General features: G+C 57.3%; 1 protein-coding gene across 1 annotated transcript; it reads left to right on the forward strand.

Moving 5' to 3' along the window:
- Positions 1–1600: 1600 nt before the first annotated feature.
- Positions 1601–11263, forward strand: APLN (apelin). The gene is made up of 3 exons (XM_033849745.2): positions 1601–1987; positions 7911–8082; positions 8713–11263. The coding sequence occupies exons 1-2, from the start codon at positions 1921–1923 to the stop codon at positions 8075–8077; spliced, it is 234 nt and encodes a 77-aa protein (XP_033705636.1). The 5' UTR covers positions 1601–1920; the 3' UTR covers positions 8078–8082; positions 8713–11263.
- The last annotated feature ends 2179 nt before the right edge of the window (positions 11264–13442 follow it).

The following is a 13442-nucleotide window of genomic DNA, read 5'->3' on the forward strand; positions in this document are numbered from 1 at the left end:
GGTGGAGACTAGAGGTCCGGTGTTTCTCCTCCTGGGTGGAAGACTCCTTCCAGGGGGCAGCAGAGGGGGAATGATCTCATGCTACTAATGCCCACTGCTCACCGCCTGGGCCTCACGGGTGAAGAGAGATGCTCTGCCTTCCATGCCACTGCCTTTTTCCTACTGGACTGGGGCTAATGCGGACATAGGCTATGAACAAGAACCCTATCTTATCCCCTTCCCACTACCTTGATGTAGGCAATAGGAATGGTTTTGAAAATTGCATTTATATATTCAGAATTATGTCGGGAGCACCAACCATGCCCCAGACATTCCTCTAGTTCTGGGGATACAGCTGTGAACAAAGCAGAGATCCCTGCTATGGAGACTGATAAAAAATTGTGCATATGCTGGATTGCTGTAACATTTCAAAAACATGTTAAGTCTACTGTGGGCTCTCACATCTTTAATGGTACACACACACTGTCCAATGTAAAATTTTTTGTGTAAATCTGGACTCGCACTTCAAGCAAACTGCCTGGCTGGCTGAAATGTGGAAACACCTTTCAATTCAGTCTTTTAACATGTGTTGAGTGCCACCTATGTGCAGAGCCCGATATTGGGGACTTTGGAGAGAGGCAGAAGAATGAGAGACAAGGTCCTATCTTAGGGGCTTCCCCGTGCGGTGAAAGAGGCAGCTCCTTCTCTTGGGAGCTCCCAGGCTGTAGGAGCTGACAGCCTAGTCTGGGAAGGCAAACAACTTCAGGACCCACTTTCAGAGGGGAATCCCAAGTACATGCAAAAATGAATCCAGCCTAGACTGTTTGGAGTTGGGTAAATGGTCCCTTGTCGTGATGATGGGGAACAAGAGAGGGGATGCTATAGGAGCTGCTGCATGTCCCGACAGCGAGGAGGAACCCAGGAGCAGCCTCTCCTGGATTATTGTTATCCTGGCAAGTCTTCTGGATGAGATGGGATTGGAGGTGCTGCTGTAAGAATGAAGAGGTCTGTGGAAGGATGGGGTGGGGTGGGGGCATTCCAGGTAGAGGGTGCCTCCTGGGGGATGGTAGGAGAAATGGGGGCGCTGGGCACAGTTCAAACCCAGCTGAAGATGCAGAGGAGAGAGGAGGGCCAATGTGTGAGGGTCTCGGCTAAGTCCTTGCGGCTGCGGAGCGGCGGTGGGGAAGGACCGGGTCAGACGTAGCGGGGGTGAGTGGGGGCAGCGCCCAGGTTTCTTGACAGCTGTTAAGGAAGCGTGGCGACAAAGGGTTAAGTGTGCCCCTCCACCGCCCCAAATGCTTCCTGTGTTTGAAATCCTTCAGGTCTCCAAAACCCTCTGGCCCCCGGCCAGGCGGGCATTGTCCGGGGAGCGCTTGTGGGCTGTCAGAGTGGCCTCGCAGCCTTTGTTGTGGACCACCTCGAGGTTCCCTCTCGCGCCCTGGCTGCGGCTGCCCAGTGCGTGCCGGGAGGGGGGCGGTGCGGGAGGCTTGCTCCCTCTCCCTCTTCCCGGCCCCCCCTCCAGCCCTCCCGATGACCACATGACCAAGTGGGCTCGCGGCCAAGCCACAGGCTACAAAATGCAGCCCCTGGAGTGAGCGGGGCGCATTCCCGCTGGCAGTCTGAGCCACGGGCCGTTGGAGCCGCAGCCGAGCCGCCAGCCACTTGGAACGAGCTCGCCGCCGCCCCCGGAGCCGCCGAGGCCAGCTGGGCGGCGCTGCCCCGCGGCGGGAGAGAGGAGGCTGCAGGAGAGAGGAGGCGGCGGCCGGCCAGCCCGCGGCGCGGCTCGGGGCGTACCGTCTCGCGGCCCGGGAGCCACGCGAGCTTCGCGCCCGCACGCACGAGCCGCGACTCGCGCCTCCCTCGGCCTCCGGCCTCTCCGCCCCCGCCCCCGCCCCCTGGCCAGGGCCGCGCGGCGGCGGCGGCGGCGGCCAGAGGAGCAGCATGAATCTGCGGCTCTGCGTGCAGGCGCTCCTGCTGCTCTGGCTCTCCTTGAGCGCGGTGTGTGGAGGTGAGTGCGCGCCCTCCCGCTCGCCCGCGGCCCCCTCGCCGCTCTCCAGGGCTGCAGCCCGCGCGCTCCCCGCCCTCCGCCCAGAAGATCGCGCTCTCTCCGCCTCCCGGGAGCCGGGCGCGAGCCGTGCAGAAGCCGCCACGCGCCGGGCCGCCGACGGACAGGGCGCCCGGGGCCAGGGACCCGCCGGCCGCGGGCATCGCTCCCTGCGGGGTGCTCGGCTCGGCTCGGCCTGGGGCATCACCTTCCGGCGCCTGGCCCCTCCCGGCCGCCCCTCGCAGTCCGAGGAGCTCAGGGCCGCAGGCGTGCGCTCCGTGTCCCGCGCCCCGCTCCCCACGTGGTGGAGGGTATGGGGGGGCACGTCCCGCTCCCCTCGTGGATCCTTGGAGGGAACTGACCTGAGGCCGGTGGGTTGGGCTCCTGCGTGGAAAGTTAGGGGCCGCCGGCCGGTCCGGGGGCGCGGGCCACTGGGGGATGATGATGTGCCAAGATGCAGACGTGACACTTGTTGCATAGGCAGGAGCGCGCCGCGGGGGAGGCGGCGTGGAGCCCAGCTGTGGTTCCTTTCAGCCTGCAAGTGAGCAGAGGCAGCCTCCCCCGGGCTGGGCCGGGCAGGGCCAGGTCAGGCTGGCCTCCTCCCTCACCCCCAAGTCCTGTCTGGTCTGCTCTCCTGCTCCCACACAGAAGGCTCTCCCAGAGGCCTGCGCCCCACCCCAGGGACTTCGTTCTTTGAGATCCTGGCTCCGGTCCCCCCTCTGACCCAGGCATGGTCATGCTTCACCTCAGTCCCCTTGTCTCCAGGCATCAAACCAGGAAACAGCGCCTGACCCGATACCTCCATGCAGCTGGCCCTCACCTGCACCACACCCCCACCTGGCATACTTGGCACTGACTGGTGCTCCCTTGCCCTCCCCAAGCCTGGTCCCCACCCACATCCCAGCAGTCCCAGTCCGGGCTCCCTGTCCTCTGTGCGTCAGTGTCTCCTGTGGCTGCCAGCTCCCACCTCCAGCTGCCACAGTCCTGTGATCTGACTGTCACTGCTGCCGGCCTGGCAACACAGAATAGGAAGGCCAAGACCAGGTGGACTAATGCCAGTGCCAGGCTTGGACTTATGGGGAGGTGGGAGCAGGGGAAAGGAGAGAGCAGGGCAGCAAGTGTCCTAGAGGAAGGGCCCAAGGCCGTACTTTGTTCCAGACCCTCCAGAACAGGATGCAGCCCGGGAGCCTCTGAGGGGCCTGGTGGGGCTTCCACCTCTCTTTGTAGGTCACCTCCTTTCTCCGCTCTTGCCTTTGGCACTGCCCTGGCCCGGGGAGCCCTGCCCGGCTTCTTGGGAAGGCGCACTGGCTGGGTCTGGCACTACCTGCCTTTAGCTAGCTGTCCAGTGATCTCTCTCTTCAGGCCCGAGCCCTGGCTCAGCCACCTCACTGGTAAGAAGGAAGCAGGCTTTTTCCTCAGAAACTCCTGTCAGGCAGGCGATGGCAGAAAGAGAGCCAAAGATAGGAATGAAGGACACCGCACGGGCCTGCCCTCCTGGAGCCTGCCATCCAGGGCAGTTGGCGAGATAAGACACCCACGGGACACCACCACTGGCAAACAGTGGTGCAGAGAGGGCATCCCAGAGGAAGCTGGGCCTACCTGATCTGCACACTTGCGGCTCCCCCAGAGCCTACGGGGAGACCTTTGCAGGGTCCAGCTGTTGGGGCATTACGGATAAAGGGGGAGCCGGTTTCAAGGGGAGGGGACGCCGCATCTGGCTCAGACCCTACCGCGCCCTGCTTCATTCACCCTTTGCATTGGGTCACCTAGCTCCACAGCCGGATCTGGGTAAATTCGTTGCCCTCACATTTATGCTTAAGCCTAGCACTGGAAACTTCCAAAGCTCCCCCTGCCTCTCCACCTCCCCCTGCCACGTCCCCCCACCCCACCCCCGTCCTGTCCTGGGGCCAAGGGGGCTACCTCTGTGGGTCTGGGGACACATGTCCTGCTCCTCCTGCCTCCTGTCCTGGCTCAGAACAAGGGACCTTTTCGGAACCACCTTGCCCTTGGCCCGGACTTGCATGCTCTCCCCAGCCAGAGTCCCCGGTCAGCTCCAGGCCTGAAATCCGTGCTTCCTCATGACGCGCCGTGTCCTGACTTGGAATGCGCTCCCGCCACCACACACAGACCCCTCCACTGCCTCCTGACCTGGGATACACTTTGCTCTTGAGTCTGAGAGCTGCTGGACCAGGGCCAAGTAGCCCTTGGTCTTTGTCTGAGCACCTCTGTGTCCTTCCTTGTCCCCCTCCTGCCCTTCCCCGGCCCCAGCTGAGGCCTGCAGCCACAATGACAGCGTGAGGACAGCTTCCTGGACCCCTCCCACTCAGGGAGGGGGCATCTCCACTCCATCCCCAATGCCTCAGAACTAAGCACCCAGGTAACCTGAGTCAGGCCTCTCAGCGGCAAAGGACTAATGCAGGTGAAGCGGATGACCAGGCTGCCAGGGCGTGATGTGTCCACAGCAGCACGGCTGGCGTGGGAAGACGGCTCAGGGCACTGGGCTGGGCAGACAAAGGAGGGGCGCTTCATCCTGGAGACACATGCAGGACCCCAGAGCAGTGGAGGGGACATGGCCAGTGCCACCAGGGCACTTGTATGGGCTTTTAAAGCAATCACAAGACAGGCCGGACGGCAAGAGGGAAGAAAAAAAGATGTTTCATTCCTAGTGAGGATGCCGTGTTCCTGAGAAGCGGCACGCACCTCTTTGTGAACGGGCAGGGCTGGCGTTTAGATTGTGTGAAAAGCAAGCCCTGTTTACCCCTGACTGCGCTTCACGGTGGAGATGCTGTGGCTTCACTGCTGATGGCGCTTCGGTCCCTCTAGGCTCGCGACTCTTTGCGGGATTGCCCCAGCCTTCCCGTAAGTAGCAGATGCGTTAGAGAAAATATTTAAGTACACTGGGGATGGCCCGTTTCTACAGGGGAATTCTTTTGTATCACTGCCGGGACCTCTGCAGTGATGAGAATCAAAAGCCTCTGATTTGTCCCTTTGGACAGGACAAAGCCAGGGTTTCAGGTGTCAGCTTATCTTAGGGTGAACCAGACTCAGAATCAAAAGTAGGAAACAGGTGGATGATGGAATCAGGGTGGGGGAGGAACTGCAGACTTCCGGCTACAAGGAGGAGAGTGAGCCCCCCCATCCAGTGGGATGCAAGGTGCCAGGGGCTTCTGGGTGACTGCTCTCCAGGGCCTGGCTGAGAGCTCGGTCAGCTTAGGTAGCTCTTCTCTGCAGCCCTAGAGTCCAGACGTCCCGCTGACCAGAGTCTGAGCCCACCAGCCGTGTTCCTCATCCTGGCTCTGGGCCTCCCCTGTCTCTTAGGGACCCCTCCCCCCAACAGCCCGCCCTCCCTGACTGCCACCACCACTCACAGTCCTGGGTCTCAGCATTTGCAGAGGATACCCTCCCCATCTGGGCACTGTGCCTCTCTTCTCATGCCTGCTGTTACCCCTGGGGCCATAGCCTGTGCCATTGGCCATCCCTGCAACACAAGAACCAAGACCTCACTGATACCTTCAAGGCCCTTAGGGGCCTTCCTTTTGCCTGGCCACACCCTCAGCACAGTCCTTTTCGTCCTGAGAGTTTCTCTGGTACCAACTTCTCATCAGTATCATTCCTGTCCTCTTGAAAGGGCAGAACAGCCTTGAGGGGCCTCCAAAACACAAGGCAGAAGCTGAAGCAGCTGCGGTGGGGAGCTTAGTGAAGGGGCTTCCCTCCTCTCCCTCCCCGGCGCAGCCCCTTTGCAGATAGCACTCAGAGGGTAGCCCTATGACAGGCGAAAGCAGCCTCCTTGCCCCTGTCCGTACCTACTGCCCCAAAGTGCAAACACAACTCGTGTTTTAATTTACATTAGGTGATGGGTTTAGGGGAGGAACTGACACAGTAACCCACCCCCGACCAGAAGAAGCATGAAGGGTGGCTGGTAAACAGAGGGGTCCTAATGGGCCTGTGATGTTCTCTCTGGGAGGGAGGGTGGAGGGCTAGAGAGTGTGTGCGCGCGTGTCTGGGCGAGAGAGCGTGGACAGCAGCAGGCGCCAGGGGCCTGGGCAGGGAGGGCCCTAAGGACAATCCTTGCCTGAGTTTGGCCCAAGAGGAGGATAAATGCCTGGAAACTGTGTGCAAGTGGAGGAGGAATCACAAGAGTCAAACAGCCAAGGAAGGAACCGGAGCGTGGGGATGCTGGAGGCAGGGAGGAAGGAAAGGAAGAGCCGCCAGGGGTATGGTTGGGGGGCGAGCAGCCAATGGGTGGTTATATGGAAACTGTGAGCTAGTGGTGGAGACTCCTGGATGGATGGAAACAGGTTTCGAGAGACAGGGATATAGCTGGAGGCAAACCCGATGGTGTGGGGAGAGGGAGGCTGGAATTCATGATCACTGGCCTCAGAAGCTGTATTTCTGCAGACCAGCCCCATCCCGGGCATCGCACAAGCACTCTGCCTGTCTGCCTCCTGCCCAGCACCATCGCATCTCCCTGCTCTGCTTGCCTCCGGCGGCTGGCTTGTCTGTGAAGCACCAGCTCGCCTGACCTGGCTGGACTGCAGCCTCCATGAGAGGTGGCTGAGAGCTCGGTCAGCTTAGGTAGCTCTTCTCTGCAGCCCTAGAGTCCAGACGTCTCGCTGGCCAGAGTCTGAGCCCACCAGCCGTGTTCCTCATCCTGGCTCTGGGCCTCCCCTGTCTCTTAGGGACCCCTCCCCGCAACAGCCCGCCCTCCCTGACTGCCACCACCACTCACAGTCCTGGGTCTCAGCATTTGCAGAGGATACCCTCCCCATCTGGGCACTGTGCCTCTCTTCTCATGCCTGCTGTACCGCTGGGGCCTCATCGTGTGTCTTTCCCTCATCGCACCCAGGAACACCCAGCGCCACTTGGATTCTATTGGCAGGGCCTGGTCTGGCATCAGGAGGCTTCTCCTCTAAGCCAGATGTGGACAGATGTAGAGAAGAGCCCCCTAGAGCAGAAAAGGAGCCAGCTGGGATTGGAATGGAAGGAATTTGCATGAGGCACAGGATGAGGGTATGATCTAGAGGTGAAAGGAGTAGGGCAATGGGGGGGCAATACTAGCAGCCCACCCCCTTCCCGATGCACTTGCTGCTTCAGGTGACGTTCACTCATTTGTTTACTCATTCATTTGTACAATATTTCTTGGCCTCTGAATCTGGTCACGGGCTGACTAGATCCCAGCATAAGGCACAGAGTCAGAGATTCGCCCCCACGCCCCGCAAACAGTCCCCCAGCCACACCCACAGGGAGGCCACAGGAACAAGTGAGCCCCAAGATGGCCAAACACTGATGAGATGCCCAGGGGTGAGCTATGAGAGCTCTAGTACTCAAAAGTGGGTCACCTGCGTATCAAAGGATGTACAATGACATCATGTTCCAGATTTGCTTTAAAATATCTCTGCAAAGAAAGAAACAGGAGAACCAAAGCATATGTAACTCCATCTGGATAACTGTCGAATCTGGGTGATAGGCACGTGACGGGGGGAGTTGTTTTCATTGAAATATTGTGTGTTTGAAATGTTTTAAGTGTATCAGTCACAAGGGTGCAGTGGGAAGTTATTGTCTGCTGTGCCCCAGCCTGAGTGCAGGCATGATACCCCAAGCTGCACCCCCCGATGATGTTCTGAGCACAGAACATGTTTGTGCCCATCAGAAACATGATAGGACTGTCAAAAGGACATCTAGTCAGGTGTATAATTTCTAAATGTGAGTAGTGGGCTCTGTTTGCCCCAGGACAGTGTAAACATTGCAAGTGGTTCATCGGTTCACTGATTGGAAGAGGAAAAACAAAAGCTCTGAGAGCGCCACCTCATGAAGAGGCTGCCCCTCCTCTGGGGCCCTGGCCCATCTGCATCAGCCTTTGGGATGACAGGCTTTCTCCTTCCTGCAGGGCCCCTGCTGCAGACTTCTGACGGGAAGGGGATGGAGGAAGGCACCATCCGCCACCTGGTGCAGCCCAGAGGGCCGAGGAGCGGCCCAGGGCCCTGGCAGGGAGGTCGGAGGAAGTTCCGCCGCCAGCGGCCGCGCCTCTCCCATAAGGGCCCCATGCCTTTCTGAAGCAGGTACTTGAGCCTCTGGTCAGTGGGCGGCACAGAAAGGGCAGGGGAGGAACAGCCTGGAAGCCGGGTGGCCCTGCTGCTTACCGCTGGCCAGACACCTGCACCAGGCAGTGCCGGCCCCATGCATAACACCGGGGCTTACAGAGCACCTTCAGTTTAGACAGGAGACCAAGGCCGGAGAGGGGCTTGACGCTCCCCAGGAGTTAGGTGCTGGCTCCCCTCCACGCTGCTGCCTAGGGTTGGGCTGGCTGGCCCAGCTGGAGTGTTCTGGAGGGCCTTGACGAGCTGGGGAGAGGTGCCCCAGGGTATCTGTGCAGGTGTGCAGTGTGGACCCTCACCACACTGGGGCGGGAGGGAAGGCAGGGATCCTTGGGGGTAGCCGCTAGCAGAGAACGGGAAGAGAGCTGCCGGGAGATGTGGGAAGGAGAGAGCAGGGCCTGAGCCTGCCCCTGAGGCCTGGCCTGCTGTCCTTCCCCCTGTCGCCGGGACAGGGTGGCACCGACTCAGTAGCCTGGGGCTTTAGGTTCAGGCTTGTGGGGAGGGCGGGTGAAGGCCGTCTCCTCTCCTGTCCCAGGCGGTTCCTTTGACCTAGGACACGTCAATGACCCCTCTCTGGTCATTTTTCCTCTTTAGGACTGAAGGGACCACCACGTGTCCGCCCCCCGTGATTCTCTCTACCCCTCCGTCGATCGGCCTGCTTCTCTGGAGCCCTCCCATCCGTTCGCCTCATCTGGCCCCTGTTCTAGCTGCTGACGGTCCGGCTCTTCTCCCCCACCAGCCTCCCCGAATGGATTGGCGTGCTCCTGCCCCTAGCAAGGACCCATTCAGTGCCCCCTCGTGACTTGGGAGACCCTGCACTGGAAGGCCGTCCTTCCTCTCCGCAGCCCTCCCTCTGCTCTAGTCCCTACCTCTTGTGTCCAATACCCTAACATCGAACCCTTCTCTCGGCCCTTCCTGCCTCAGGTATGCCCTGGGGGCTGGGTGGAACCCGCCCTTCTTTAATGGGCTCCAGCAGATTCCACGGTTTCGCATCAGCACTTCCCCCCCAGGCCTCCAGAGGGGCATAGAGAGCGGAGCAATGAGAGACTCCAGTGAGAGGGACGGGGTCATTGGGATGCAGACAGGGTGCCTTGGGGGCATGGGAACGGGGGCTTGGCGATCTGGCGAAGGGGGAGTGAAGCAGCGGAGAAGAGGAGGAATAGCTACTGTGGCCTCTTCCTCATCCCCATGTTTGGCCCGGTTGAGGAAGAGGTGAAGGAGAGGGGCCGCGAAGTACTTTGTCACTTCTCTCGCCTCACTGTGCCGCCTAGCAGTCCCTCCCACTCACCCCCGCCCCCGCCCCCCCCAGTTGGTTCAAGCTCCAACTCAGGAGGGGAGGGTATGCGCCTCAGGTGGCTCTGTACCCTCCCAGGAGCAAAAGCCAACTAGGATGATTGGTTTTGCCAAGAATCACAGACGATCAGAGCCAAAAGGAACTTGGAGTTCACTTAGCGCCACCTCCTTATGCAAACTCCTGCAGAAACGGAGGCTCGGAGAGGGATGGTGACCTGCCCAGTGCCACTGCAGAGCCAGCACGAGGGCCCAGGTCTCCGAACTCCCACGTGATGATGGCCTCTTCTTGACGATGTCTTCCAAACCCATTAAGTGCCTTTTCCCGGGGTTGGGGCTGGGGGTGGCCAGGAAGGGAGAGGGGGCCGGCTGTGAACTGCCCCATGGTGGGACGGAGCTGTTCCCTCCTCCCTGGCCTGCCCCTTCTGGTCCATTCCCCAACCCGGCCTGGAAAGTTCCATGACTGGCCAGCTGCCCCAATTCCTTGCAGCACTCCCAGACCCTGGGTATTTTCATAGGGGCAGCTCGGGCACCAAGACTACCAGGAATCAGGAGGTGGCCTTAACCAATTGGACTCAATGGCTTTCCCTTCACGTTGACTGGACCTTCTTCTCCCAGTGGCCTTTCCCTGAGGAGGCAGGGAGTGGGGAGAAGAAGAAGGAAACAAAGAAGGAAGGAAGGGAGGGGGGAAGGAAGGAAGGAAAGATGGGAGGAAGTGTAGATCTCAGCAGGCTTTCTTCTCAAAGGCCTCGTGGGAGGGAGAAAAGGGAAGACAGGAGCCTGATGGCCACCTATGTACGTGTGGGGCAGGGGGAGTCACGGCCCCCGGAGTCCCAGAGCAACCCCAACGTTTGCCTACCCGCCCCTCCCCCTTCCCTCCACTGCTGCTAACGCTGCTGCTACTGCTGCTTTAAGGCCACCCTGGGGAGCCAGGCTGGGCACCTGCCACCCCCCCAAACGCCCCTCAGCCCAGAGTGGGGTCTGGCCAGTGTCCAGAAAGCCTCTTCTGCCACGGATGTCCCCACTGGGGCTGGGCCTTCTTCCCCCTCTTCCTTTCTGCATCTCCTGTCGCATCGGTTGCCCGGCCCAGGGGGAAGGGCGTGGGTGGGCTGTGGGCAGCGGGAGAGGGACGGCTGGGAAAGTCTGGAGACGCAGGGCAGTGGAGGTGCTGAGGGGCCGTCTTATTTAAAGTGGTTGTGTATGATTCTTCTACTAATTTATACAAGGTTATTAAGGCGCTTTTCATTAAGAAATCGTCCCTTTCCCCTAATTGTGTTCACTGTGTTTGTAAAGATTGTTCAGTGTAAATATGTCTTTATAATAAAGAGTTAAAAGCTGACAATTCGCCCTTACTCTTGGAGGTCACGTTCAGGAAGGGCACACGTCTCTGCTGAGATCCATGGCCGGCCGCCCCCCCCCCCCCCCCCCCCCCCCCCCGCCCCGTGCCCATGAACTTCATGTGCAGGGAGGGAAGTGTCTGCCTCCTAAATCGGTTCCAGGTCCAATGGCTTCAAACTAATTTGCCGCAAACTCACAAAAGGAATCCCTGTGCTTAATGACCAGTTCACATAAAATGCAGTCCACTTTTAAGTGTTTTGGCATCTGAGTGTCCTAATTTTGGTTTTTTTTGCAGTGTCCTTTGAAGGATCTTTAAAAAAATTTATTTAAGAACATTCTGATTAAAGGTGGGATTTCTACTAAAAATTGTTTTATATCTTTGGTGTGTGTCTTCTTCTATTTTTATCTACTTTTGAACACTCTCGGGACTTTGTAGCCAGTTACCGTTCTTGAGAAATGTTCTGTTTCCTGCAATAAATACATTTGGTAATGACTTCGTATGTGTTTCACAAAGTAGAGTTGCTTGATGCACGAGATAGCCTGAGAAATAAAATGCAAGGAGTTCGATGCAGTTCTGCCCCATCTGTCTCACCTCTTCACGCTTGTCAAAACGCCAACATCTTGGAGAACAGGAAGGAACGTTGCGTACATGCTAATTTGGTTAATCGACTCATTAGGTGCACACAGGTATACACGGTTCAGAGTATAACCCAGCAGAAAGGAGACAGGAGTGATCCAAAAGGTGCATTCGCTAAGTCTTGTGGGAAATTCTACAGATCTGACGAGTATTCAGTTCTAGAAATATACGATTTGAAGACAGGGTCTTCAGACACTTGCTAAAAAGTCATGAAACTGCTCAATGAAAGATAAGATAGAAAATGCCGCCCACAAGCTACACAACAATCTTATCATTGACAAAATGTTGCAGATTGTGACATAGTGATTTAAAAATATGACATTGTGTTGGAAGTGCCTCTTAGGAAAATTGGTACAAAAATGCCTTCTTTCAAAATTACTACTTTGACTTTTAGGCAAACTGGTTGTCAGAGGAACTGGTTTTAGGCAAGGAGGTTTTGGGTGGGCTGGCTTTATGCTGATTGGTCCGTTATGGCCCTAATCACCCCCAAAGCTCTAATTTCACAAGAAACCAAGGAGAAGGGGGCGGAGGCAGGGCAGGGCAGCTTAATACCGATCCGTGAGTGTGTAGCCCTTTAACAGTTTACAGAGCTCTTTTTAAAAAATATCAACTCATTTTATTATCCTAACAACTGAGCGACACAGATCCCCATTTTACAAATGAGAAAACAGGCTAAGAGAGTTGAAGCAACTTGCCCAAAGGCTCACAGCCAGTGAGTGAATCTAAAATCTGGACTTTGAATTCTAGAATGTAAACTCTTTCTATGGTACTATGGAAGGTCCCCTAATTAGAGAGAAGACTTAAGTACAAAATGTACTTAAATCCCAGTAAGTGCACTGGAAATAGATGGCGTGGTGTGGACTGGTGGGATCAGAGAAAGGCTCACAGAGACACCAGCTTTACACCGGCCCCAGAAGACCCAGTTGCCTTTGGTTAAGTTGGCAGGAGGATGGTGCACAGTAGATGTGGGGACAAGGAAGGGGAGTTGCCACCAGGGTTCTCCAGGCATATGTAGTCACGGTATGCAAGTGGGTGGAGGCAAGTCTGACCTCCTTGGGGCAGAGGATGAGGGGAAGGAAAGCTGGTGGCTTTCTGTAAAGATAATTAGACATCAAACCAAAAGAAGGCAGGACATATGGGTTGCCACCATCTGGAGATATCTTGACCAAATAAATACAATAGAATCAGAGTAGGGGGCTGTGGTTTTTTTTGTTGTTGTTTTTGTTTTGCGGTACACGGGCCTCTCACTGTTGTGGCCTCTCCCGTTGCGGAGCACAAGCTCCGGACGTGCAGGCTCAGCGGCCATGGCTCACGGGCCCAGCCGCTCCGCGACATGTGGGATATTCCCGGACCGGGGCACGAACCCGTGTCCCCTGCATCGGCAGGCGGACTCTCAACCCCTGCGCCACCAGGGAAGCCCCCTAGGGGGCTGTTTTTGAAAATACAGAGGGAAAAAAGAAAAAGGAGTTCACTTTTTGTTCACTGATTACTTCTGGACCAAGACCTGGAAGGGTTAGGGGGTGGGGTGGGCAGATGAACCTGAAAAACAACAGTGCTTCAAATCCACCTAGAAATTAGGCAGCCCCTGAAATGAAAGAGATAAGGGAGGCAAACAGACTCAGGCCACACACAAGGCTTTTCAGGACCCCAGGCCTGGTATAAAATGAGCCATAGCTACTTAGATGCCTAACGTTTCAGATTCTCCCACAAGTCCTGGCTGACCCAAGCAGCCATTCTGAGGTGCTTATAGAATTCTATTTTTCAGGACTGAAGGTTATTCAGCTGAAATTTCTCAACCCCAGATTTCTGACCAGAGTGGGCCTGTACCAGCTGACTGCCAAAGGGAATGGCAGAGAAGACTTACCATCTTCTTTTCTGGTCCTAGAAGGGGCTACTGACTCAGCCAGCGTTTCTCTGGAACCCCCGCCCCCCCCCCACCAAATGGAAGATGTCTCCAGGGTTCCTTTGAAAAACCAGTTTTCCTACATACTGACCAGTGCTCAGAGAGGGACTCCCCTGGCTTGCTGCCTTGGACTTCAAAAGCCGGAGCTGCATCTAG

This window comes from Tursiops truncatus, chromosome X (genome assembly GCF_011762595.2).
Source record: "Tursiops truncatus isolate mTurTru1 chromosome X, mTurTru1.mat.Y, whole genome shotgun sequence".
Lineage (NCBI taxonomy): Eukaryota > Metazoa > Chordata > Mammalia > Artiodactyla > Delphinidae > Tursiops > Tursiops truncatus.

What these genes read in the sequence shown, in the direction of transcription:
- APLN (XM_033849745.2), top strand. Translation starts at nt 1,921, where the DNA reads ATGAATCTGCGGCTCTGCGTGCAGGCGCTCCTGCTGCTCTGGCTCTCC. An exon ending in CTTGAGCGCGGTGTGTGGAG is followed by an intron (nt 1,988 to 7,910) that starts GTGAGTGCGCGC and finishes TCCTTCCTGCAG; the next exon opens with GGCCCCTGCTGCAGACTTCT.